General features: G+C 35.4%; 2 protein-coding genes, 1 long non-coding RNA gene and 1 other non-coding gene across 5 annotated transcripts; 2 read left to right on the plus strand and 2 right to left on the minus strand.

Annotated features, from left to right (window-relative positions):
* Positions 1-327: 327 nt before the first annotated feature.
* On the plus strand, positions 328-2990 carry LOC103868957. Its single transcript, XR_633089.3, has 2 exons — positions 328-394; positions 705-2990. It is a non-coding gene; the product is annotated as an uncharacterized LOC103868957 (long non-coding RNA).
* An 8855-nt stretch (positions 2991-11845) lies between these two features.
* LOC117134457 lies at positions 11846-11952 on the minus strand. The gene has a single exon (XR_004458643.1). It is a non-coding gene; the product is annotated as a small nucleolar RNA R71 (small nucleolar RNA).
* Positions 11953-17600: 5648 nt separating this feature from the next.
* On the plus strand, positions 17601-23829 carry LOC103868959 (putative calcium-transporting ATPase 13, plasma membrane-type). The gene has a single exon (XM_009147004.3). It carries the CDS (start codon positions 19774-19776, stop codon positions 22819-22821), a length of 3048 nt encoding a protein of 1015 aa, XP_009145252.2. The 5' UTR covers positions 17601-19773; the 3' UTR covers positions 22822-23829.
* On the minus strand, positions 23642-26093 carry LOC103868958 (ATP sulfurylase 1, chloroplastic). 2 transcript variants are annotated; one of them, XM_009147003.3, is made up of 5 exons: positions 25515-26092; positions 24681-25086; positions 24336-24596; positions 24159-24245; positions 23642-24082 (listed from the first exon to the last, which is right to left on the minus strand). In XM_009147003.3, exons 1-5 carry the CDS (start codon positions 26012-26014, stop codon positions 23957-23959), a joined length of 1380 nt encoding a protein of 459 aa, XP_009145251.1. In that variant the 5' UTR covers positions 26015-26092; the 3' UTR covers positions 23642-23956. The 2 variants fall into 2 exon arrangements, with proteins under 2 accessions (XP_009145251.1, XP_033147281.1); XM_033291390.1 differs by having other exon boundaries at positions 23688-24245; positions 25515-26093.
* Between the last annotated feature and the right edge of the window lie 429 nt (positions 26094-26522).

The following is a 26522-nucleotide window of genomic DNA, read 5'->3' on the forward strand; positions in this document are numbered from 1 at the left end:
TCCAAAATGATATCACATCTGCCGGATCATGTTCTTCATTCACACCATTCTTGATTGTATCCGTACGATTGTAAGTCACTCTTTGTTTTTCCTTTTCTGAATTTTTTTCAGTATTAGGGCTAACACACGCCTCTTATACTGTTCAAGCTCAGGTCTTGATTTCATCTAATCTCCCGTTGGCAAATATGGAGACCATTGAGTTACCATCTCAGATTTTTGCTGCTGGAGAGGAACCAGTATAAAGAGACGATATATCGTTGTCTCAAAGCACCATAGCTCTGTCCGGATACGTCCAGTCCCTCCATACCCCCCCACCCCCCCCCCCCCCCCCCCCCCCCCCCCAGGGAATGGTATCAAGCTAGCACACGCAAGGACGTTGGATACTGCTAAAAATGTAAGCATTTTTCACACTTCTTGTTTATCATTTCCTGGTTTTTGACCATTCATGTTTATCCAACTACTGATGACATTGTAACGAAATTCTAAAAGATAGCCGGCTAAGCTAACTGAAGCGTGTTATTTATTTGTCTTGTTTTAGCTATAACAACCGGATAATAACTTAGTTAGACATACTCGTACAATATAGCTGTACGAATAGATTTCTGTAATGTTTTACCGGTGCGTCTCGCCTATCATCCGGCCAATCATCAATTAAAACATGTATTTATCTAATTATCCGGCTAATCAAAATGTCCTATTTTCAGTTGTATAGATACGTTTCTATCATTCCGCATGAGGGTGACTTTGAGGTCGACGAAGCGCAGCTGTGTTTCTCTGAATAATTGTTTGAAAGCACCCGAACAAGATACCTCTGGGCATTTATCTTTATTCCATCAGACATTTATATACTTAGCCGTCAAATGTATAATTTATCCTACAATCAGATATGTTATGATGTCGTCAACATGGTGTAAAATAATCGGATTCATCATCAGTTATCCGTTATCGGTCACGTTAGCCGTCTATTCTAAATAAAAACGAACCAACACGAGCGACTGGATTTTGTTTTTAAGAGTAATCTAACTAGGATCTACGTATATTCACTAATTATCGCACAACGAACCATAAGCTGCTAAATAACTTTCGATTTGAACTTCTTCATGTATTAACTTCTTCTGAAACAGAAAGGCTGGAAAGATTTGTAGAGAGCCATTAAAGACGATTCAGTTTTGGAAAGTGATAACTAAGTGTGTATTTCGTATTGTACAATGTAGTCATTTTTAATGTATAATGATTTATATGTATATTTGTTTTATATAAAAATAAATAAACGTCCGTATAATCTTTTTGTTTTTCTTGTTTATGTCGGACCCGTTCGACCACTCGGATTATTTGTCGTCAAATTATAGAAACTTTTTAATAGACTTTTAAAACGCGGGAATATCTTTTAACAAAATAGAATTTATTTTTTTTAAACATTTTCTGTTTAGTGTATTTGAATATTTATACATATATACAATTATATTATTTTGTATTTATTAAATACAAAATTATTTAAGGTATTATTTAACATAATTTTTAGATATTTCAACTCTTTTAGATAGGAATTTTTAGTGAAATTTTTGTAATTTATTATATCAATTTTATGATGTATTTCTATAAAATGTTTATTATAAAATTTATTTGATGTCACTTTATTGCATTTTATTTATATTCAGTATTTAATTTAATATGAAACTTTATTTCAATTTAAATGAATGTAATTTTTTATTTATGAAAATATAAATAAAATAATCTCTTAATTTAATTGATTTGATACAGTTCGAAATTATTTTGTAGTATCTACACCTACAAAAATAAGTTATACTTATTACTTTCAGTTGGTGAAAATGGTTTCAAAACTAAAAAAAAACCATCATATGCAATACCTTGAAGATATTGATCACCTCAATGAAAGCTTTTCTACTTTTCATCTAACATATGTACCTCAGATTCAAAATACAAAAGCAGATAATCTTGCTCGTGGTGCACGAAATCAGTTGTCCTATTTTGTCCCTATGGACACATATTCATTTGTTTGGTTAGCAGAGTCTTAATCGAATTTGTTTATGTTGATGACAAAAAAGGGTTATACATATTTTTGATTTTTTATAACTTAGTTGAATGTTTTAGTCAATTATAATGTTTTCTATTGTTTAGACACAATATTAATTATTTTTTGTTTGGAAACATAGATAGTAATATAATTTTGTTTTCCTAGCTACTTCATAATAGAGAGTTGTTTTAATTTAAAATCCTACAAAAAGTTAGATTTAAGAGAGCATTTCTGTTTTAATTAGAGAAATTAAAATATCATTATTTTAAATCTTTTAGAAATTCACCAAGTTTTTCCCCTGATAATCTTACTTGTTACTTAACTTAGTTTGTTTGAGTAATTTGATTTATTATTTTTATTTTGTTTGTTTGAATCAAGTACTCATATATCAGGTATCAGAAACAAAAATAATACTTACAAATTATTTGACTCGGTTTGTTATTTGCTAAATTAATACTTGTCAATAAAATATCTAATTATTTGTAAATAATTGAAACTAAAATAAATTTAACAAATAACAAATACCTTTTAATGAGTAATAAATTGTTTTTAGCGGGTAATACATATTGTATAATGAGTAATTAGTATTTTCTATAACAAGTAACGAGCAATAACAAAATAAGTAACAACCCAAGTATTAGAAAATATGAAGAGACTTGATACTTAACTATCTAATTATTTGATATGACGAGACTTAATACTTGTCAATAAAATATCTAATTATTTGTAAATAATTGAAACTAAAATAAATTTAACAAATAACAAATACCTTTTAATGAGTAATAAATTGTTTTTTTAGCGGGTAATACATATTTTGTAATGAGTAATTAGTATTTTCTATAACAAGTAACAAGCAATAACAAAATAAGTAACAACCCAAGTATTAGCAAATACGACGAGACTTGATACTTAACTCAGACTTGCAAGTAATAATATTATTGAATTTTTTCTTAAATAACGAACATAAGTCGAGTATCAAGTAATCATGCCCAGGTTCCTCTAAAGTCTCATGAGCTCTACCGAATGATGGATGTGTTAAATACAATTATGATGCAGGTTTCTATTGTAAATCCACCAAGTTACAGTATGTATGTGATCAGCAAGCCATTTCTAAGTATTGCGGGTCTGCATTCTTAGAGCGATCAGTCTTAATAAAGAAACCAATATGCCTTTATCGGCGATAAAACGCGTTTGGAGGAGAAGCTACATCAGTTTTTTTGAAAAAAATAATCTAGTTTTAGTGCAAATATATGAGGAGGTTTACAAGACATCTTGATTCTACACTTGATTGATGATATCGAAGATTAGTTGTTCAAATTCAAACAATCTTGCGTATTACATATTTAAACGTCAAGCCAATGTTAAAAAAAACGTCAAGCTAATAAAGTGTAATATAGATACTATGTTTTCAATGAAAAGGTAACTTTTCATTAGAATGAAGAGCATAGCAAAAAGAATCTTTAAACAAAAAACATACAGATATTCAGTTTTAAGCTGCAGGTAGTTGATTATCATATCTAATAGAGTTAGAGATTATATGATGATCTGTTAAAAAAAGTGTGAAAAAAATTAATTTCCTCAAAAATAAATGTTTTCGTTAGTGAATACGAATCGGCAAAAGGTATTTTTCTCTCTCTTTCTCTCTCTCTTCTCTATGTTCCTTCACTACATCTTTCACAGAGAAAGAGGAGAGAAGAAACTTTTTTGTCGCCAGTTATTTTGCCCACGGTTTGGGCTTCTTCTCCAGCTTCAGTATCATCCGACCGGTTTTGTCTCCAGCGTCGCACCTATTCTATCAGTGGTCGGCCAACTTTGCCTCTAGGAAATGGTGGCTCTTTTAGCATCGTATTTGTCGGCTTTTTTTTTCTGGAAGGGGTGGATTCTTAAGCTTCGATCTTGCCGTCTCTCTCTCTCTCTCTCTCTCTCTCTCTCTCTCTCTCTCTCTCTCTCTCTCTCTCTCTCTCTCTCTCTCTCTCTCTCTCTCTCTCTCTCTCTCTCTCTCTCTCTCTCTTTCTCTCTCTCGATTTACGATTCAGGGCTTCAACTAATTTCATGCCTCTTAATCTAAATCTCCAACGGTTTCTTCTCTCCCACTCGGTTGCGTTGTTGCATCTTCAAGCTTACAACTATCTATAAAGATGTATGTGGCACATGCACGTAATTTGGATGAATAAGATTGATTGTAGGGGTTAAAAATCTTCGTCGATTCCGTAGATCCGCCAGTTTTTGACTTCTCGGCTTGAGCGTTTGGTAGGCTGTTCTGGTTGCACGATTTGTTTCGGGTTTGTTTTCGCCGTCGACGGTGATCCGTTGTGTCTCCTTGCTGGCTCTGGAGGAAGATGGTTGGCTCTCGTGAGGACGCGTGTCCATTTGATCGCTGGCGTACAAGTGATGGACTGACTCGGGTTTCGTCTGCAACATATTTTCCCTTTGTATTTAAGGCCTAACGTAGAGAAAATCTAATTAGGAAACATAAGCTAATAATTCTATATATTAATCAATACTATTAAAACAGAAGCAATTTTTATCTACTTACAAATAGTCTAGGTTGGACTATTATATTTAATTATATTTCATATTATTTCTACTCATATCTAAATATACATCATACCTAAAATTAAGGAACTAACTAACTAATCTATTATTTTTTAAACTAATGAATTTAATTTATATTCATTCGAAATTCAAATAACTAATCAATTATATTTTAGTTATTAATGTAATAAATAATTATATATATATATATCTATTCATTCATATATATACAACTATATATTAATCCTAATGCAAAAAAAAAATGTTCAAAACCCTCACCAAATACATAAAAATATAATTCTTATAGTTAGAGTATTAAAATATATATAAATATATATTATAAAATAAATGTTAATAGTAATTATATGATGAAACATGTTACTATTGATAGTTTAATGAATATATTTTTTATAGGTTACTCAAACAGACATGTATATATATATATATATATATATCAAATATAAACCTATTGAACAAATATATTAACACAAATGTATCATAAAACATTACATCAACATAAATCGAAGCCAGAGAGTAAGAGTCAATATTTTAATTTTAAAAAAAATATAATTATATATATAAATTATAAAAATTAAGAACTAAATATAATAAAAATATATATCAAAATTAAAATAATAAATATTTACATTTCCAATGCGAATAATGAAATTAACTTTTAAATTTAAAATAAGCTATAGACAAAACATCAAAAAGTATCTAATAATATGTGAATAACAAAAGTAAACTAACTAAATAAACAATTATATTTTTTTGTAAACGTAAATCATTAATTTGTAATAAACGTATACACATTATTGATGCTCAAATCTATTTTATTTTTAGTATGCATCCACTCAAATATTAATCCATTAACAAGATGGAATTTTAGTTGGACTAAAATTGTATTAAAATTAGAATATCAATTTCATAATATATTCACTATTCATCTGAACGTTCATGAATATATATTACAATACTCTAAATATAATAATAAATAAAACCGGATTACATATTGGATCATCTATCAGTTCAACCGATAACCAGATCTCGGGTTTTAGCGGTTGTTACGGGTTTTATAGAATTTTTAAATAACATTTTTTTTTTTTGAAAAATAAAATGGATTACATATGAACCGCCGAATTTGGTAATTTAACTGCGGGTCGGGTCGGGTTTCAAAACATTGAATATAATGTTTCATTTGTAATATCTAAGTGTAGATACAATTAAAATACAAATTTATATCAAATAAATTTGGAATGTTTCAAAAATAATTCCGCGCTTTGAAAGCGGGGGTCAAAATCTAGTAAAATATTAAAATCTCAACATTACTAATTTATAGAGTTTTTACTGTATATGCTAAGGACTAAACGATTTTTTTTTATATTACTGGTTGGGTTTTTTCAGAAAATCCTATGCAAATATATAGACCCATTAAAATTATAAATTAAATATTTATATATATATACATTTTATGTAAGTACAAACCAACTGTAATATTATTTGTTTTACATTTACAATGGAATTATCATTATATTTTCTTAAACATTTAATATATTTTGATGAGATTTAGTAAAATTATATCTCAAAAACACATTTAAATTCTATGAAATATATTTTATATACATCAAATAGTATAATAAAATTAATATAAATGCCAAATCAAAATGTTATTTAATTTATATACACTAAAATCCTTTGCCAAAAAAAGTATATTCACTACAATCAGATGTTTTTATTATATTATTAAAAATATATCTTAAAATTAAAAAAAAAACTAATAAGGAAACATTTTGGAAATTATAACTCTATAAATAATAAAATATTTAAAGTTTTTACTGTTCATGGAATCCTATTCTGCCATACTCCATCAATAGCAATTGAGTACCACATATTTCCACATTGATCGCTGGTGTACAAGTGATGGACTGACTCGGTTTCTTCTGCAACATATTTTCCCTTTTTATTTAAGGCCTAAAGTAGAGAAAATCTAATTAGGAAACATAAGCTAATAATTCTATAAATTAATAAAATATTAAAATCTTAACATTAATAATTTACAGAATTTTTACTGTATAACCTAAGGACTAAACTATTTTTTTTTTATTACTGGTTGGGTTTTTTCAAGAAATCCTATGCAAATATATAGATCCATTAAAATTATAAATTAAATATTTATATGTATATACATTTTATGTAAATACAAACCAACTATAATATTATTTGTTTGACATTCAAAATGGAATTATCATTATATTTTCTTGAACATTTAATATATTTTGATGAGATTTAGTAAAATTATATCTAAAACACATTTAAATTCTATGAAATATATTTTATATACACCAAATAGTATAATAAAATTAATATAAATGAAATCAAAATGTTATGTAATTTATATACACTAAAATCCTTTGCCAAAAAAGTATATACACTACAATCAGATGTTTTTATTATATTAGGAAAAATATATATTAAAATATAAAAAAATAATAAAGAAACATTTTGGAAATTATAACTCTATAAATAATAAAATATTTAAAGTATTTACTGTTCATGGAATCCTATTCTGCCATACTCTACCAATGGCAATTGAGTACCACATATTTCCACATTCTGACGAATCTTCATCGCTGACGTTTTCCCATGATGTCATACTTGGACCCTCTTAGAAAAAAAAGCGATCTTGGCGGTGGGGTTCGTTTCCATGATGAAAAGTATTATATTGTACACGAGAAAAATTTACGAGAGCAATCTTGGCGGTAGAGTTCTCAAAAAATGACTTTTTCAGTCACAAAATACTCTTATTTATTATGATTTATTAATTACTTAAATTTTATTTACTTTTAGAAGGTAAAATCAATTATAATGCAAAAAGTACGCAAATAATATTCTAAAGGTATGAGAATTTCTCCCGGTTCAAATACGCGTAGGCCGCCTAGCCGTCTATGCGTTGTTCAGAAGTTGACTGCGGCGAATATACCCAAATCGGTGTAGGTAGACACTGGTCCACCTAATTCCTGCGTTGATCGCCTAATTCCCGCTTAGTTTCCGTTTAGACCGTCTAAGTTTTTTTTTTTTTTTTCTCGTCCGTGTAGAGTTGAAACACAGTTGATTATTTTTTACTCATTATTAACAAATTTTGTGTAATTATTCATTACTAAATAATTACAGTTAGTTATCAAACCCAAAACAAACACATAATTACTTCATTTTAGAATTTTTTTGTACCAAACACACCATAATCTAGATGTTTGACGAATCAAAAAGAGGTTGTTTAGAATATATATATATATAAATTATATAATTATGTCTAATAACATGTGTCATCATGTTTAAAATTAGCTAAATATATTATAAATATATTAAATTGTATTTAAAACTAGGCTCCGCGTAATTCCCGAGTACTCTCCGATTTTTTAGTAACTCGCTAGGTCCGAAGTTGCTGCCCAACTAGCGCCTAGCGTAGTTCCGAACATGGAAATTTCTTTCACTATCTCTCTCACTTTTTATTTATTTTTAGTCTAGTAAACTATTACCCTTGTTCAAAAAAACTATTACCCTTGTTCTAAAGTAGATGATGTTTTGAAGAGGTTTTGATGTTTAAAAATATATGATATGTTGATTTAATTTTAGTTTTATTGGAAACTCTATTACCAATAATGTTTTTATATTTTTATGATAGGCTGATTAGTTTTAATTTTTATATTAATACTATTTTTAAGAAGAAAATGTATGTTTTAAATTTTTTTGTTTCTTCAACTAAAATATCAACTATTTGGAACATATGGAATATATGATAACTCCCTCATGGAATTGCTCTGATATTTGCTAGCTAAGTAGTTCTTTCGACATTTTATCCGAGATCTGAAAAACAGAACTGAATCAAACTGAAAAAAGTAAAACTAAAATCAGATTATAGTTAACAAATAAGTTCTTGTGTTTATATTTGAAATACTAAAATCAAACCAAAATCAGCCCCAAATAGATATTCAAATATCTGAAATACAAACATATATATATATATATATATATATATATATATATATATATATATATATTTCTAAAAATATTAATCGTATGTAATTCAAAAATAACTATATATCCAAAAGTAAAATTTATAAAACAAAAGTTTAATATAAAATATTGAATCATCCACAAAAAATAAATTATCTAACTATTTTATCAGAATTATATGAAAGTATTTGAGTTACCCAATATTTTAATATGAATAATGGTGGATGAGACTAAAGACTTAAGACATTACTTCCCGTGGAAATCAGTGGATGCATCTCCCTAAGTTAGTCTTTTAACTAAAATAGGCAAAACATTGTTCTTGTTTGCCTATCATGTGAAATTTCTCTACGCTTGGACGATGAACTTCGTCAGGAAGTAACTACTGCGTCCGACTTTACAACAATTCTACGTCAAGAAAAATACAAAAATCTAAACCGTACAATTTTGGTTAATAATATCTATTATCTGGGGGTATGGGTCTAGGAAATAAGATATAGTTTCATGAGGAAAAATGTGAAACACACATTTCAAAAAATGTTTACGATAGAATACAGGCTCGAACAGCTAAAACCTTATTACGTCCCAAGAACAAGCCACTACAACATATTTTTGTCTACTTAAAGCATGACTGGTATAACTTCAGCAGTTGCGGGAGCTTGCAAATGAGAGTGATTGTGGTTTTAAGCGGCTTTAAGAGATTTGTACGATTGGTACTGCGGTTAGAAATTGGTGCGTTTGCGTAATACTTATGACTGATTAACCATCAAATACAACATCGTTTAAATAATAAATTAACAATATTTATATTTATATAATTATAAAATATTAAATATCATAATATTATAATAAATATAAAAATTATATGTTTAAATTTTTACAAATTATAGAAAATATTTTTATTTAAAATTGATAATAAAATTAATATATAATATATATATATTAATAATTCTATTATTTCAATTTAAAATTTAAAATTTTTATTTTTAATTTTGTATTTATATTATTTTTAAATAAAGAAAAAAATTTACCCTCCCGTAACCGCAAACGTTAGCTGGAACCAGCTTTTGAATTTAAGAGGATTAGAGCAGTTTGAAGCAGTTTAGAGCGGTTTAAGTGATTGTTGCAAAACGTCAATAACCGCTAACAACTGCAAAAATGTGCGTTTGCGGATGGTAACGGGGAAACATGCTCTTAGTTCTTTTGATATACATGTGACACCTAGCTAGAGTAGTTATGTGGAAGCCACTATAGACATCATTTGAACATATACGTGGTTCTTAATATTATTATGTGATCAACATATGAATGCAATGATAAGTTGATATATGGTGTTTTATACATCTTGTATATATGCTTTTAAATTGGTTTTCAAGTCTTTATCGAGTCTTCCTAGTCCTTTTCGAGTCATTACAGGTCTGGAGTTGCATTGGATGGGAGATGAACCAGCTGGAACAAAAGAGGCAGAAAACAGTGCAATTTGGTGATTTTCACGCAGAACAGTCTTGATGACTGTTCTGGATAGCGGAGCAACCCGAGTGACTGTTCCGAGGGATGTTCCAGCGGCAGAGATTTTGAAGGAAACAACAACCTATTTCGGGATTTGCCCTAATCTCTCTATTTTCTCTCCCAGCCGCCTGTGGTTTGGATATATCTTCTTTTTCTATTTTTCCTTATCATACTACGCTAGTTTACGGAGAGGAACCAGACCCAAAAACTCCATTGTTGGATTTGCTTATTGTAAAGGGAGAAGGATCTCTACACTCTTGAGAAGAATCCTGAACCCTATCTCTTTTATTTTATTGATTCAGCATGTTTTCTTCATCTGTTATCTCTGTGTTTTCTCTGTTCATGGCTGAGTAGTCAACTTGCTTAGTCTAGGGTGTTAGGATGTTAGATCTGTGAGCTTGACATAAATAAGTTATAAATCGATTGTCTTCATTCACTGTTGTTCTTAAGGCTTGCATCAAGTTAACCACTTAGTGCCTGATTCTAGGTTTAATCTATTCATCAAAAGTGTTATAGGTTGCTAGACATAACTTGAATGAGCATTGCATCCCTAATCAGCGAAAGTAGATATTAGGGTGTTTTGTGAACATATCGGACTGATCTCTATTGCTTGCTGTCGCATCTTGATCCAAACGAGAGTTTAGGTATCAAGATCGATCAGCATAGGGGCAGTTCCACGACAGTGGGCTGTTCTACTTGAGTGATCCGAGTTCTAGACTGGTCTTTAATCGAACTTGAATAATTGTTTGGCTCACACTTGTTTAACACCCGATCAAACCACCCTAGGCTAGCATTTTAGTTATCTGAATACTTTAATTAATCTTGTTACTTGTTTCTCACGAAACCCTCAAATCTTAAAACCCCCATATTGTTTTAGCTAAGTATTGATCCCATAAAGATAAAGTGTAACCGTTGGTCTCTGTGGATTCGATCCTAAAGTGCTACATCGACATACCATTCGATTGTGGTAGTGTGCACATTAGGTTATTTGGTGTGCGTATACACGTAATATCAAATTGGCGCCGTTGCCGGGGACCATCTTTTTACCTTTATTTTTCGGTTATTTATTTAGTCTAAGACCTCTAACTTGCCTTATCCTTTTTGTTGCAGCTAATCTTCCAGGTGCATGACCAGTAGACATACTCGGAGAAACGCACAAGGAGAGTTAGTTACATTTACCAACCAGGAGCTAGCAAGGTTAGAAAGAACAAATCGTCAACAGCCAAGGCAAACTGACACCACTATGGGTGATCACGCCAATCAGGATGATCTCGCTGCGGCTATGGCACTCATGCAGCAGCAGATGCAACAAATGCAGCAGACCATCCAAGCTCAGCAGGATGCTGCTGAGCAGGCTGCTCTCGCGCAGCAAGAACAACAGGCCCAGACTGTTCCAATCGGGCAGAGAAACCTTCCGCGTAACATCCCTACTACGCGCTCTGCCATTGTTCCTCCACTCTGCACCAGGCAGGACTTCGAGATCAAGCCTGCTTTGATGGTCTAGTACAGAGAAAGGTGTTCTCTGGTCTCTCTACAGAAATTCCAATGGAGCATATTGAGAGCTTCGAAAAAGTCTGCAGTTTCACTCGCGTGAATGGTGTTCCACCAGACTACATCACGTGCATGTTATTCCCATTCTCTCTTGATGGAAAAGCTGCACGGTGGTTGAACTCTCTCCCTACCGGCTCTCTCACTTCATGGGAACAGGTCCGATCAGCGTTCCTCAGCCATTTCTACTCTAAGGCGAGAACAGCTGCATTGAGGAACAAGATCACCTCCTTCAAACAGCTCACTGATGAGCCTTTCTGCGACGCATGGGAGCGCTTCAATGACTATCGCAGAGAATGTCCTCACCATGGATTTGATGATGATTATCTCCTGGACATTTTCTATGATGGAGTGGACAGGAAATACCAAGGTGCTCTAAACTCTGCGAGTAATGGAGATTTCATGACTCAAACCACTGCTGGAGCGTTTAAGCTGATTGAGAACATGGCTGCTAGTTCAGCTAATAAGAAAGAGGAGAGTGATTTCTCCATGAAAGGGAACAGTTCTGACGCCCAGAAAATAGATGAGCTGACTGCCAAGGTTGATCAGCTACTGAAAAATAACCAAGGGTACGTCTTCAACATGGAGCAAGCTACGGCCGGGCATATTCAGAACCAGAACCAGCGACAACCGCAGAGCAATCCGCATGTTGTTCCAGCTAACGGGAACAGTCAACCAGATGAGCTGAAGGGTCTGGGTATGATGATGCAACAGCTGTTGCAGGGTCAGCAGGTTCAGGCCAAGGCGTTGAATCAGGTAACCAAGGAAATAGACACCAGGATGGGCAACATGTTCACTGAGCTGAATAACAAGTATGACAATCTTGCGATCCATATAAGAAAGATCGATGTTCAGCTTGCTCAAACAGTTGAGAGTGTCAAGAGGCAACAAGAGACGCTTCCTGGAAGAACTGATAAAAATCCTAGGACTGAGCACTGTAATGCAATAGAGCAGCCGTTTGCTGAGACTGCTTCAGGCGCAGAAGAGAGAGCAGAGCAGTCTGCTAGCTCTGGAGTGACTGCTCCTAGCGAACCTGCTGAGACTCCACCATCTCGAGTCTATGTTCCCAAGGTTCCCTATCCAATTCCACCTAGACATCTGATGGATCCCATTAGTGAAGAGCAGCTGATAGGTTTTAACAAGATGGTGAGAAGGCTTCCTAAAGAACTTGCATTCGAAGATGCTCTGCAGATTCGTCCATTGCTCCAGTTCTTTAAACACTGTAGAGAGACTCAAGAGGAGATCAAGGTCCTCTATATCAAAGCACTGTCTACACCAGCATTGAAGGTATTGCCTAAGGTTGATGATCCTGGAAAGTTTGTTTTCCCATGTTCCATCGCAGGAACAACCTTCAAGGATGCTCTTTGTGACTCTGGTTCTTGTGTGAATCTCGTCTCAAAGGCTATTGTAGACGATTTGGGTATTGCTGATGTTGAGCGTTCTCAGCTGACCCTGACCTTTGCAAACTCTTCCAGAGCAGTCCCATATGGAACCATCCGCAGCCTTCATGTTCAAGTAGGGGAATGCATTGTTCCTGCTGAGTTTCAAGTTGTTGAGATGAACAAGGATCATGAGATGCCTTTGATATTTGGAAGGACATTCATGGCTACTGTTGGAGCAACCATCGATATGCCCAACAAGAGAGTCTGCTTCTCCAACATCAACAAGAAAGTTTTCTACAAGGCTGTACCCACCAGATCTTCCTCATCACACGCCTCTCGCATCTCAGTGTTTGATGTAGAAAAGCTGAAAGTTGTTCCAGAAAGGAGCATGGTGATAAGGGTGAGAGCAGGCTGTTCTCTGATGAAGATCCTAGCACTGATCCTACTAAATTCAGAGGGAATTCAAGGGTGAAACAGAAAGTCCAGAAGAAAAGGATCAAGGGAGATCCTACAATGACTTTGATACCTCTCAAGTGTGATGAGAACTCCATTGAGTATGAGGTAAAGTGCAAAGGTACCTCTAAACCGTTCTCTAAAGTCAGAGCTATTCTCACACATGAGCTGAAGGAGAAAGGGGAAGCTGCTGTGAAAGGGTTGTTGAGCAGAGTTTTGAAGCTGAACATGTCTGATTGTGGAGCTTGTTTTGGAACAAGCCCTCCTGCTCAACCCGACTGATCCCAGTCACCAAGTCAAGCTAGAGACTTAAACCAAGCGCTTGGTGGGAGGCAACCCACTGGTAAGTGTCATTAACATTAGGAATTTCTTTTTACTTATTTTTGTTTTTAGTTTGTTGAGTCCCAGGACATAAATCAGAAAATCCGAGACCCTTGACTGGAGCAAGCAGCTGGCTGCTCTTATTCCAGAGCATCCTTTACCGGAGCAACCGCGTCTTGCTCTGTCAGGCTGCTCCGCGCCAGGTAAGTATCTCGACCCAAAAAAAAAAAAAAAAAAAAAAAAAATCTTGTTTTCTCCTTCTCTCTGATTTATTTTCACACCAGGGACGTTGTGAAGTAAGTCTGGGGGAGGGTTTTCGTCGTTTACTAACTCGTTTCTTTCTTTTGTTTTTATTTTGGGTCAATTTGAGTCAGTTTTTATTGAGTCAGTCAAAACTTTGTGGGAATTAGGACCTTATTTTGTGTTGATCACTAACCACCTAGTGCTTTAGTTATCTTATTCAGTGACCTTAGCAGTGGCGAAAGACACACATGTGGACCTGGAACACCCTGACATATCTCACTTGATTCTCCAGAAGTTCTCAGCCGATCAGGTTACACTGGGTAGACTTAACTCCACCTTACTTGAACCTAATCTTGACTGAAATTCTTCTTGTTATGGGCATTAGATCAGGGAAACGAGAACACACTCAGGACTTCTTATCCTTTTTATCCATCTTGCTGATCCTGAGTGGCTAGCTCATCTTTAGCTAGTTCCCACCCTGCACCTTAGCCTTTATTTCACCTTCATGCATTTGTTTTTCAGTGTCATATGTGCAGATATGTGCAAAAAGGTTGGAGAGGAAAAGATCAACGCAGCCTCCTACTCGTTACTGCTGCAGAAATTATGTCAGAACGGAGAACAAGCAGATTATGGGAGCAACCGCTCTATAACCAATGAACTGCGCAAGAGCAGGGGTGGAGAACCAGAATGGTCGCGAAATCAGAACCACCAGTGGCACTCAGAACGATCATGTATTACCTCCTTCTTCGTCACATCACCATATCAGTCATCAAAAAAAAAAAAAAAAAAAAAAAAAAAAAAAAAAAAAAAAAAAACGAGATTAATGTGATGGAGAAGGGGAAGAAAGAAAAGAAACATGGAGCCACTGGAAAGGTCGAGCAAGAAGTTGGTACCAAGTATTGAAGAGTGTGTAGAGGAAAGTGGAAAGCAGAACAATCAGTTGCATGTTCCGTCATCAGAACAGTCGCACCAGATAGAGCAAAAACGAGTAGAGGCTGTGGACATCAATAGATCTATCCTCTCTTGCCATTTTGTGTGATATCCTGCATCCTCTTCAATGAAATGGTAGCCCCTAAACACTTTTAACTCCACCATTAAATAGCCTGTTCCACACCTAGACCGTCTACCCTGAATGATGCCTGTGATGAGAAGCTCACGCTACTCTTAAATGAATGTAGGGAGTTCTGTCTCGATAGTGTTGCTTTTTCAGGTTTGAGATGAAGAGTATGGAGCCGATTTTTGAACAGCAGTCAGTGGGGTTCCGGTAAGGGTGTGTTGTCCTAGTTTTACTGCTTGTATGGTTCAGAGATTCGTGGTTAAAGTATGGTTGCTGAGAATAGGAGAGTTCCCACACTTTCAAACCTTTCTCCCTGTTCTTGATACTTGACATTGTTTGAGGACAAACAAGGATCTAAGTCTGGGGGAATTGATATATGGTGTTTTATACATCTTGTATATATGCTTTTAAATTGGTTTTCAAGTCTTTATCGAGTCTTCCTAGTCCTTTTCGAGTCATTACAGGTCTGGAGTTGCATTGGATGGGAGATGAACCAGCTGGAACAAAAGAGGCAGAAAACAGTGCAATTTGGTGATTTTCACGCAGAACAGTCTTGATGACTGTTCTGGATAGCGGAGCAACCCGAGTGACTGTTCCGAGGGAGTGTTCCAGCGGCAGAGATTTTTAAGGAAACAACAACCTATTTCGGGATTTGCCCTAATCTCTCTATTTTCTCTCCCAGCCGCCTGTGGTTTGGATATATCTTCTTTTTCTATTTTTCCTTATCATACTACGCTAGTTTACAGAGAGGAACCAGACCCAAAAACTCCATTGTTGGATTTGCTTATTGTAAAGGGAGAAGGATCTCTACACTCTTGAGAAGAATCCTGAACCCTATCTCTTTTATTTTATTGATTCAACATGTTTTCTTCATCTGTTATCTCTGTGTTTTCTCTGTTCATGGCTGAGTAGTCAACTTGCTTAGTCTAGGGTGTTAGGATGTTAGATCTGTGAGCTTGACATAAATAAGTTATAAATCGATTGTCTTCATTCACTGTTGTTCTTAAGGCTTGCATCAAGTTAACCACTTAGTGCCTGATTCTAGGTTTAATCTATTCATCAAAAGTGTTATAGGTTGCTAGACATAACTTGAATGAGCATTGCATCCCTAATCAGCGAAAGTAGATATTAGGGTGTTTTGTGAACATATCGGACTGATCTCTATTGCTTGCTGTCGCATCTTGATCCAAACGAGAGTTTAGGTATCAAGATCGATCAGCATAGGGGGCAGTTCCACGACAGTGGGCTGTTCTACTTGAGTGATCCGAGTTCTAGACTGGTCTTTAATCGAACTTGAATAATTGTTTGGCTCACACTTGTTTAACACCCGATCAAACCACCCTAGGCTAGCATTTTAGTTATCTGAATACTTTAATTAATCTTGTTACTTGTTTCTCACGAAACCCTCAAATCTTAAAACCCCCATATTGTTTTAGCTAAGTATTGATCCCATAAAGATAAAGTGTAACCGTTGGTCTCTGTGGATTCGATCCTAAAGTGTTACATCGACATACCATTCGATTGTGGTAGTGTGCACATTAGGTTATTTGGTGTGCATATACACGTAATATCATAAGTCGACAATCAGAGCTCAAACTAGGATCGCAGTCAATACAGTTTGGGATGAATTCGAAGTTCACACGGTTCAAACACTCCAACAGGATGGGAAGATAATTAATTTATATTATTATCAATTCCTTAATCACTAATCAAAGAATGTGAATGGGTACATGTACGGTACAAGTAGGCATGTCGATATACCAATACGCCGACTTGCCCACAATTCTTTTCTACTGAAACTAATGTTAGATACTAAACCTAAACAAAGACCATACGCAGTTACGCAATATTGAACTGCATATCCTATATTGTGAAACCATGCATATTGAGTACTAAATCAAAATGTTGTCAAGTTGGTACGGCTAAATAAAACATGTCAGGTCCATACTAGTCATGAAAATGGATCCTTTATAAAGCCTCGTTTGTAGTAGATACACGTGTTGTTCCTGAAAAAACTCGAAACGGTTAATGTGGACATGCTTCTCAGTAGGCATGGACATTCGGGATCCCAATCGGATTTTGGTTTTGTCCAATCGGATCTCAATTTTTCGGGTTTATCAAAACAAGGTTCATTCGGATTATATGAAAGTTCGGTTCGGAATCTCTTCGGATTCTATCGGGTTCGGATCAGGATTAGTAAATCTTTAAAGAACCGATACAACCCAATATATTTTTGGGCTCGGGTCCCAATCGGTTCTTCGATTTAAAAATACATTATTTGTATCTATTTTTTAAACCAAAATATAAGTTTTTTTTTTGGACATCAACCAAAATATAAGTAAAATCGAGTTTTCGGCTTTAAAACACCTGATTTGTACATATTTTGTAACCAAAACATAAGTAAAATTGATTCAAAAAATAAGAAAAAAACATCAAACGTGATTATTCAAAATCAAACGAAAGGTAAACATAGTTAATGATAAAAGAAAAATCAATAAATGAAATCATAAAAAGAAAACCAAGTTCTCATGAAATGAGAAACATTATTCATTGAAAACAAAACCAAAATCTAAAAACTTCAAGCTTTAACCGCCACCTTCAACTATCAACCTTCATGTACTAGATAATTATTTTAGATGTTCAATAATATCTTTGCGTATTTTGGATACATATTAGGAATTGAAATCATGTTTGGTACAAGTTATTTTTTTGGATTTTGAATGTTTCAGGGTTTATTGGGTATCCATTTAGGTTTGGGTTCAGTTCGGATAATACCCATAACCTGAAATACCATAAAACAAGATCCATTCGGTATTTATGTCAGATTCGAATCAGTTCGGATTTATTTTTATCGGATTAGATTCGGTTTATTTGCCCACCCTATTTCTCAGAAACTTCATGATGTACACTTGGATCAAATCATATTTGTTCTATTAGTAAATAATTTAATTTTATATGGTTTGGTTTACTGCTTCATAATGTTGACCATTAATTTAAATTAATTTAATTTAAATTAATTTAATTTAAATTTTATCTTATTTATTTTGTTTTAATTTATATACTATAATAATGATTTGAATTCACTTTTACTGTTCCACTAGGTTAAGATCCGCGCCTTGCGCGGAATAAATATTTTATATGCAAACTATATTTATATATCATTATTTATTTTATGTATTCTACATATTATGAAATAATAAAATAATAAATATATATTGAAATATTGAGAAATCGGTAATATTACGTATATAATTAAATTGGCTTGCGCATATAAATCAAACCATCACTCTTGTTTATTAACGATCATTTTATGGTAAATAAATAAAAAAAAAATCAATTTTATCCATTCTATTTTATATAATAAAATTTAAATGATATTAACATAGATATAAAATATTTTTTTAGCAAAGCTGTTTATTAAATGAAGTTTTTAATCATATGGATTTATGATTATTGTCATCTTATAACAAAAAATTAAACCATTAATAAAAAATTAATTTGAGATGTCTAATAGTTTTAGTAATTTATAATCATTTTTAATTGAATGCAAAATTTTAAAATTAAAATATTAGTTAAGTTCATATATTTTTTCAATGCAAATATCAATATATAGTTTGTATTTTATATGATATGTAGCTTAATTAAATGATATATATATATATATTAATACAAACACTTTTTAATTTGAGATGTCTAATAGTTTTAGTAATTTATAATCATTTTTAAATTGAGTGCAAATTTAATATTAGTTAAGTTCACAATAGTTTTTTCAATGCTAATATCAATATTTTTTTTTGTCGTCTGCAAATATCAATATATAGTTTGTATTTTATATGATATGTAGTTTAATTAAATGATATATATATATATAATACATATATATATATATATTAATATTAATATAAGCACTTATTAAATATAACTTCTTACTCATGTGGTTTATAACTATTTATATCTTATTATAACAAAAAATTTAAACCATTGGTAACAAAATTTTGTTTGAGAATTTTAACAGTTTAGTAATTTATACTCGTTTTGAAAATTTCAAAATACAACATATACGAAAAAATCTATTTTTTTATTATAAGGTTAATGCAATTGTGTAATTTATTTTAATAACAAATATTTAAACAAAAATGATTGAGTGTATACAAATTGTTAGCAAATCTTTGTTATTGGAAATCATTAATTGTTATATATATATTTTAATAACATTAGGTAATTCTGTAGTTTTTATTTAAGGAAAGAATGAAGAATAACTTTTCATACTAATAAATGATTTTATGATCAGTTTAATGAAAACTATAGTTTATATTTAGATAGACCAACTTACTTTTCTAAGGATTTTCAAAAATCATTCTCGTGATGATACGTGTCATGCTTTCTAATATTGTAATGGTTCTGTTTTAATATATAAGGGATTTAATGTACAGTTTTTGACTTAAGGAAACAGTTTTTGTGAAGGTGATTTTCGTTGGTATTACTAGGAAACTTCGTGGATGATGAAAAACCGACTCTTTAACTCTTTATAAATGCAATGCAGATTGCATTGACATCGTTACATCAGCTTTCATTTTGCCTTGATATTCAATCAATCGCTGCCACCGAGAAATTTATAGCCTCTGGTTATTTTTCTTGTTTTCGGTTTAGCAACTCCAGTTTTAACAATATCAGAGTCAATGGCAACACAAGTTTCTGACCATGCAAAGAAGGGCAATAGTGTGGGAGTCAAGTTTCTCCTGGAACTCCCCAAAACCCTAAGCACATCAAGCAAGAAATGGCATCAAGCATTCATCAAGATTTACAGCTTAAGAACTATCCTCAACTGCGCCAAACACACCATCCGAAAACCAGGTTTGTTTCCACGCTCCATTTCCTACACCGCCATTGATCTTGACCATTATCAAGGGGACTTCACGATCGATCAAGAAACCTTAAACAATCTAGTGAAGAACAAGAACCAAGAGAAACTCGAGTCTCTTGGTGGACCTAATGGCTTAGTCTCAGCTCTCCAGACTAACACGCGTCTAGGGATCAACGAAGAAGCCGATGAGATTCAACTTAGGCGTTCAACGTTCGGGTTCAACACTTACACCAGACCACCATCGAAGAGTCTCCTTCATTTTGTGGTGGAAGCTTTCAACGACGTCACGATTCTCATCCTTCTCGGCTGCGCAACGCTCTCACTCGGGTTTGGGATCAAAGAGCACGGACTGAAAGAAGGATGGTACGATGGAGGAAGCATATACGTAGCGGTTTTCTTGGTGGTAGCTGTCTCTGCGGTCAGCAACTTCAGACAGAACAGACAGTTCGATAAACTCTCCAAAGTAAGTAGCAACATCAAGATAGATGTCGTTAGAAACGGACGTCGTCAAGAAGTATCCATCTTTGACATTGTCGTTGGAGATATCGTTTGTTTAAACATCGGAGACCAAGTTCCAGCGGATGGAGTGTTCGTTGAAGGACATTCGCTGCATGTAGACGAATCAAGCATGACCGGAGAGAGCGACCACGTCGAGGTAAACCTAAACGGAAACATATTCTTGTTCTCCGGTACTAAAATCGCTGATGGGTTTGGTAAAATGGTGGTTACTTCCGTTGGGATGAACACAGCTTGGGGACAAATGATGAGTCACATCTCCCGCGACACAAACGAGCAAACCCCATTGCAAACTCGTCTCAACAAGCTCACTTCGTCTATAGGTAAGGTCGGTTTACTCGTAGCGTTCTTGGTTCTTCTTGTTCTGTTAGTCCGTTATTTCACGGGAAGCACGAAAGACGACAGCGGCAACCGCGAGTATAATGGTAAGAAGACGAAAAGCGATGAAATCGTGAACGCGGTTGTTGAAATGGTTGCGGCTGCGGTTACGATCATAGTTGTTGCGATACCGGAAGGGTTACCATTAGCTGTGACATTAACATTAGCGTACTCGATGAAGAGAATGATGAAAGATCAAGCTATGGTGAGGAAGCTCTCTGCTTGTGAGACAATGGGGTCTGCTACCACTATCTGTACCGATAAAACCGGTACTTTGACGCTTAACCAAATGAAGGTAACCGAGTTCTGGTCCGGTTTAGAATCAAGAAACGCTTCTTCTTCTCTGTCTCGTACAGTTCTTGAATTGTTTCACCAAGGAGTTGCAATGAACACTACAGGAAGTGTGTTTAAGGGTGATTCTATTTCATCGGAGTACGAATTCTCCGGTTCTCCGACGGAGAAAGCGATCTTAAGCTGGGCGGTTGAGGAGCTGAAGATGGATATGGAGGAAGTGATGAGAGAACACGATGTCCTACACGTTGAAGCTTTTAACTCAGAGAAGAAGAGAAGTGGTGTACTGATCAAGAAGAGAGGAGAGATCACAGTTCACTGGAAAGGAGCTGCTGAGAAGATTCTAGCTATGTGTTCTACGTTCTACGATGGCTATGGAGTCGCGAAAGAGATTCAAGAAGACGATAAGGTTAAGTTCGAGAAGATCATTCAATCAATGGCAGCTAAGTCCCTCCGCTGCATCGCCTTTGCGTATTCAGAACGTAACGATAACAACGGGACGAATAAGCTAAAAGAAGAGAATCTCACCTTACTTGGAATCATCGGAATCAAAGATCCGTGTCGACCAGGAGTCAAAAAAGCCGTCGAGGATTGTAAACTCGCCGGAGTAAGCATCAAAATGATCACCGGAGACAATATTTTCACGGCGAGAGCAATCGCTGTAGAGTGCGGGATCTTAACACCCGAAGACGAAACGAACGAAGACGCCGTGTTAGAAGGAGAAGCGTTTCGTACCTACACGCAACAACAACGATTAGAGAAAGTCGAAAGGATCAAAGTGATGGCGAGATCTTCGCCGTTCGATAAGCTCTTGATGGTGAAATGCCTCAAAGAGCTAGGTCACGTCGTGGCGGTTACAGGCGACGGAACAAACGACGCACCGGCGTTGAAAGAAGCGGACATCGGACTCTCGATGGGGATACAAGGCACGGAGGTGGCGAAGGAGAGCTCCGATATCGTGATCCTCGACGATAACTTCGCCTCCGTCGCGACGGTTTTGAAATGGGGGAGGTGCGTTTACAACAACATCCAGAAGTTCATCCAGTTTCAGCTCACCGTCAACGTGGCTGCTCTCGTGATCAATTTCGTCGCGGCGGTATCCGCCGGTGAAGTTCCGTTGACGGCGGTTCAGTTGCTTTGGGTGAATCTGATCATGGACACGCTCGGCGCGTTGGCTTTAGCTACAGAGAAACCGAGTAACGATCTTATGAAGAATAAACCGGTCGGTCGAACCGGTCCGTTGATTACAAACGTTATGTGGAGGAATCTATTGGCTCAAGCGGTTTACCAGATCGCTGTGTTGTTGGTGTTTCAGTTTCGAGGGAGGGAGGTTTTTGATGTGACGGAGAGAGTGAAGAATACTTTGATATTCAATACGTTTGTGTTGTGTCAAGTGTTTAATGAGTTTAACGCGAGGAGTCTTGAGAAGAAGAATGTGTTTGAAGGGTTGCATAAGAACAGGCTCTTCGTTGGGATTATTGTGGTGACTGTGGCTTTGCAAGTTGTGATGGTTGAGTTCCTGAAGAGATTTGCTGATACTGAGAGGTTGAATTGGGGTCAGTGGGGAGTTTGCGTGGCGATAGGGGCTGCGTCGTGGCCAATTGGATGGTTGGTGAAGTGTGTTCCGGTACCGGAGAAGCACTTCTTTAGCTACTTGAAATGGAAGAAGAGATCATGAGAAGCTCTTTTATGTAGAAATGGATTTGATTTGTGCATGGGATTTGAAGTAACTATTTGTTTCTTTTCTCCTAGTATTATTTGAATAACATTGAATTCTTTACATATTGTCATATGTAGAGTGATAAATTTAGATTACAATCTTTCTAGAAGGGGTTAACATTTGAATCTGTGGCATGTTCTGATACATGAACATGGACTCTCTTCTGGAATGTAGTTAACCGGGCATATTCAAGTTGGATAGGTAAAAGTTTGCACAAGAAGACACAGACTTTTGCATCACACCATGAACCATCTTACCTTTGAAGATCTTGAAGGTGAAAAGTGAAAACAATGGGGAAGACATTTTTTTTCGCCAGTGTTTTCCTTGATTCTGCACTCACCGATTTCCTCTAGACTTTTGAGTGTCACAAACCTTGGTAAAGGCATCTACTAGGCGGATGAGAATAGCCTTATGGATCATCATGAGCCCGTTTGGATTCACCTCATCAGCTGGAATCAAGATTTGACTTTGATGAATATTTTTCAGCTTCTAACTGGGAAAGATTCAGTTACAAATCACGAGAGTTGTTGCACTACTCTTCTCAGATGACTAGGAAGGGAAAAAAAAGAGATCATTGGGAAAATAAAAGGGCAAATTAGCATCTCAAAGGTGGTTTATTTCTAAGAGAATCTGAGTCAGATGTCGTAATCACATTTTGATTCAAGATTGTGCATTCTACAGTAGCAAGTTACCAATTGTACCTCTTTACATAAAATATTTACCAAAATGATCAACTTCAGGTTTTCTTTCAGACATTTCAGCAAAGAGTTTGCATTCATGTAAACATGCAAGTGCTAGTCCACAACTTTGAAAAGTTGCATAGAAATAGCAAAACTGCTTGTTGTTGTTTCATATAAACACAATCGTTTCATATGGTACAAGTTTTCACCAGACGGTGGTTTGATCAAATATTACAGCTTTCCTAAAGGAAAAACAGTCTTTTATGTAATTTATTTTGAAAAAAAAGGTCCGGGCAGATTGTTTATATATAGGCTTCTCCTATACAAAAACTACTGTTGCCTCAAGGTCCACAACACAAAGCAGATACAGTTTGAAACGAATCATAGACAGTTTCTTTGTCTCTGTCTTTGTCTTAGGCCGGAACCGGTAGTTTACCTGCTGGAGTCAAGCTGTCATAGTAATCAACAAGAACTTGCCATCCACCTGGGCACATGAATCCATCCGGAGGGTTTTCTTTGTTCTTGGCCAATGTGCGCATCTGAGAGAATGATTTTATCAGTAAACCATGAAAAATGTAACAATGTAAGGTTGGTGTTGGGAAGTAGTGAAATTACCTTAGTGCCGGAGATGAACAAGAAATCTTGAGGCCTCGAGGGATCAAAGAAAGCCATTTTGCCTTGTGTCTTGTCATATGCAGCAACCTGACATAGAAACCAATAAATCAGATCTCCAACACTCCCAGAAAAAACCAAAAAAGTGTGATGAAACTTTTGAATTGGGTTTTCATATACCCTGAAAGGAAGGATATTGAGTCTTTCAAGTCCAGGGGCCATGCTTAGTACTTTCTTTCCATGATCGGCATCGTAGAGATCACGTTTTTCAACTGGGTGACCCATCCCGGCTGGATCACGACCCACAATGTAAAAGTTTGCACCGGCATTGATTCTCGCCTTTGCGTGCCACTGCACTTCGGTTGGACCAGCATAATGCATAGGAGACGGGAATATCGAAACTACTGTAGTCTCTGGATCAAGAACACCGTCCTCTAGCACCTGTATTTAGAATTATAACACATTTAGCATCTCAACAAAACAGCAAATGTTGTTTCTCTCACTCAAAGACACAATCAATAATACCTTCTCGTGCTGCTTCATCCTCCAACTTAGAGGAACATCATCAGCCTTTGTGTACCCTCCTAACGGATGAAGCAAAAGAATAGGGTTTTTGTATCCCATCTCAAGAAGTCTCCTCCGAGTATCAGTCATAAGAAGTGCATGACCGTTGTGAACCGGGTTCCTAAGCTGGAAAGCAAAGACAGCATCCGCGCCACGCTTCTCCAGCTCCTTGCGAAGCTCAGCAGGGGAAAGCCTAAAACGATCAAGCCCATCATTGTACTTGACTGGCTCAAGAACCTCGAGATCACCCCCAATCAGCCAGTTTCCAGCGTTGGTAATGGCTTCTTCTACGTAAGGCAAGCCTGGAGCCGTCGTACCCCAAGTTCTTGCTATTCTCTCTTCCTTGGGATGTTTGTAAATCTCAATGCTGATCAAACAAACAAAAAAAGCAAGATTCAGGAACGAATAATATAACTTCAATCATTAAATCTATAAAATCGACAAAACTAAGTACAACAAAAATAGGATTTGAAGAGACATGAGATCCAAAATGTATGTACTGACAAAAGAACAGTATAACCTAAGGTTAATCAATCATATGAGCTTACAGTAGTGTCTGTATCAAATGAGTGACAGCTAAAGGGACGTATCAGATCTATATAGCATATAGTTCAATCATGAATCTGTAAAGCCTACATCAACTCAGTAGAGACATAAGATCCAAAACGTATCTACTGACAAAAGAACAGTATAACCTAAGTTTGATTCGTCAAACCTATGCAGAGGTATATTGTTTGGAACTTTACTTTACTAAACAACTTGCTTGATAGATAAGTTATGAATGAGGAGGCTTACTCGCTGAGGATAGCGACGGGGTTACCGTCGGAACCAACAAGCGCGACGCGTTTGGACTCGCCGATACTAGCCTTCTGCTCGTCGTCAATAGCGAGGACGATAGGCACGGACATGTTGACGACGGATCCGTCGTCAAGACGAAGCGAGTTGAAATGAAGAGTTTGGAGGAACTCGGATTCTCTCATGAAGCCTCCGAGCGGACTTGCCCAGCCTTCGCTCAGCACGTGCATCCACTGCACGTCGATCGCCGTGAGCTCCACGCGTGGCAGCTCCCCCGCCTCGTGCTTCTTCTCCCGCCGTCGCGGCTCCGCCACTACGAGCTCCACGAGCTTCCCGCCGTCGGGGGAGATGAGTCCGGCGCGGATTACTCCGCCGCGACGGTGCGATTTCGAGGGGAAAGAGACGGTTGCGGCGGAGAAGGGGAGATCGGAGGATGGAGATTTGGAGAGAGGCTGAGAGAGGAAAGGGGATTTGCTGAGGACGGCAGACATGGAAGCCATCGAAGGTTCTCTCTCTCTCAGGCTTCCGAGTTGAGATTTGAGAGAAAATGTTTGTTACCAAATTCAATTGGAAATGAAATTTGCTTCTTGTGGAGCTTTTTATAGACTTGAGAGTAAACAAGGACCGTTTATGTACACCTGGACTGTAATTATATTAATTAGTATTATAATCAATATTAAATGAGATATACTACTTTAGATACCCCAATTATTTTTTTTTCTCATAAATATGGCCAAAAATGTTTTATTAAATAAGTAAATATACATTTATATCCTGAAAGTTAATTAATTAACTTTAGGGTTTAGAGTTAAAAGTTGAGGTTTGGGGTGGAGTTTAAAATTTTAAATATTAAATTTTAAAAAGTAGTTTCAAAAAATATTTTCCAAAGTAGTTTCAAAAAGCATTTTCCAATTTCTAAAAATTTTTTGAAAAAAATAAAAACAAATTTGACAAAAAAATTCAAAATGTTTTTTAATAAAAAATTAGAATTTGAAAACATATAATTTC

This window comes from Brassica rapa, chromosome A05 (assembly GCF_000309985.2).
Source record: "Brassica rapa cultivar Chiifu-401-42 chromosome A05, CAAS_Brap_v3.01, whole genome shotgun sequence".
Taxonomy (NCBI): domain Eukaryota; kingdom Viridiplantae; phylum Streptophyta; class Magnoliopsida; order Brassicales; family Brassicaceae; genus Brassica; species Brassica rapa.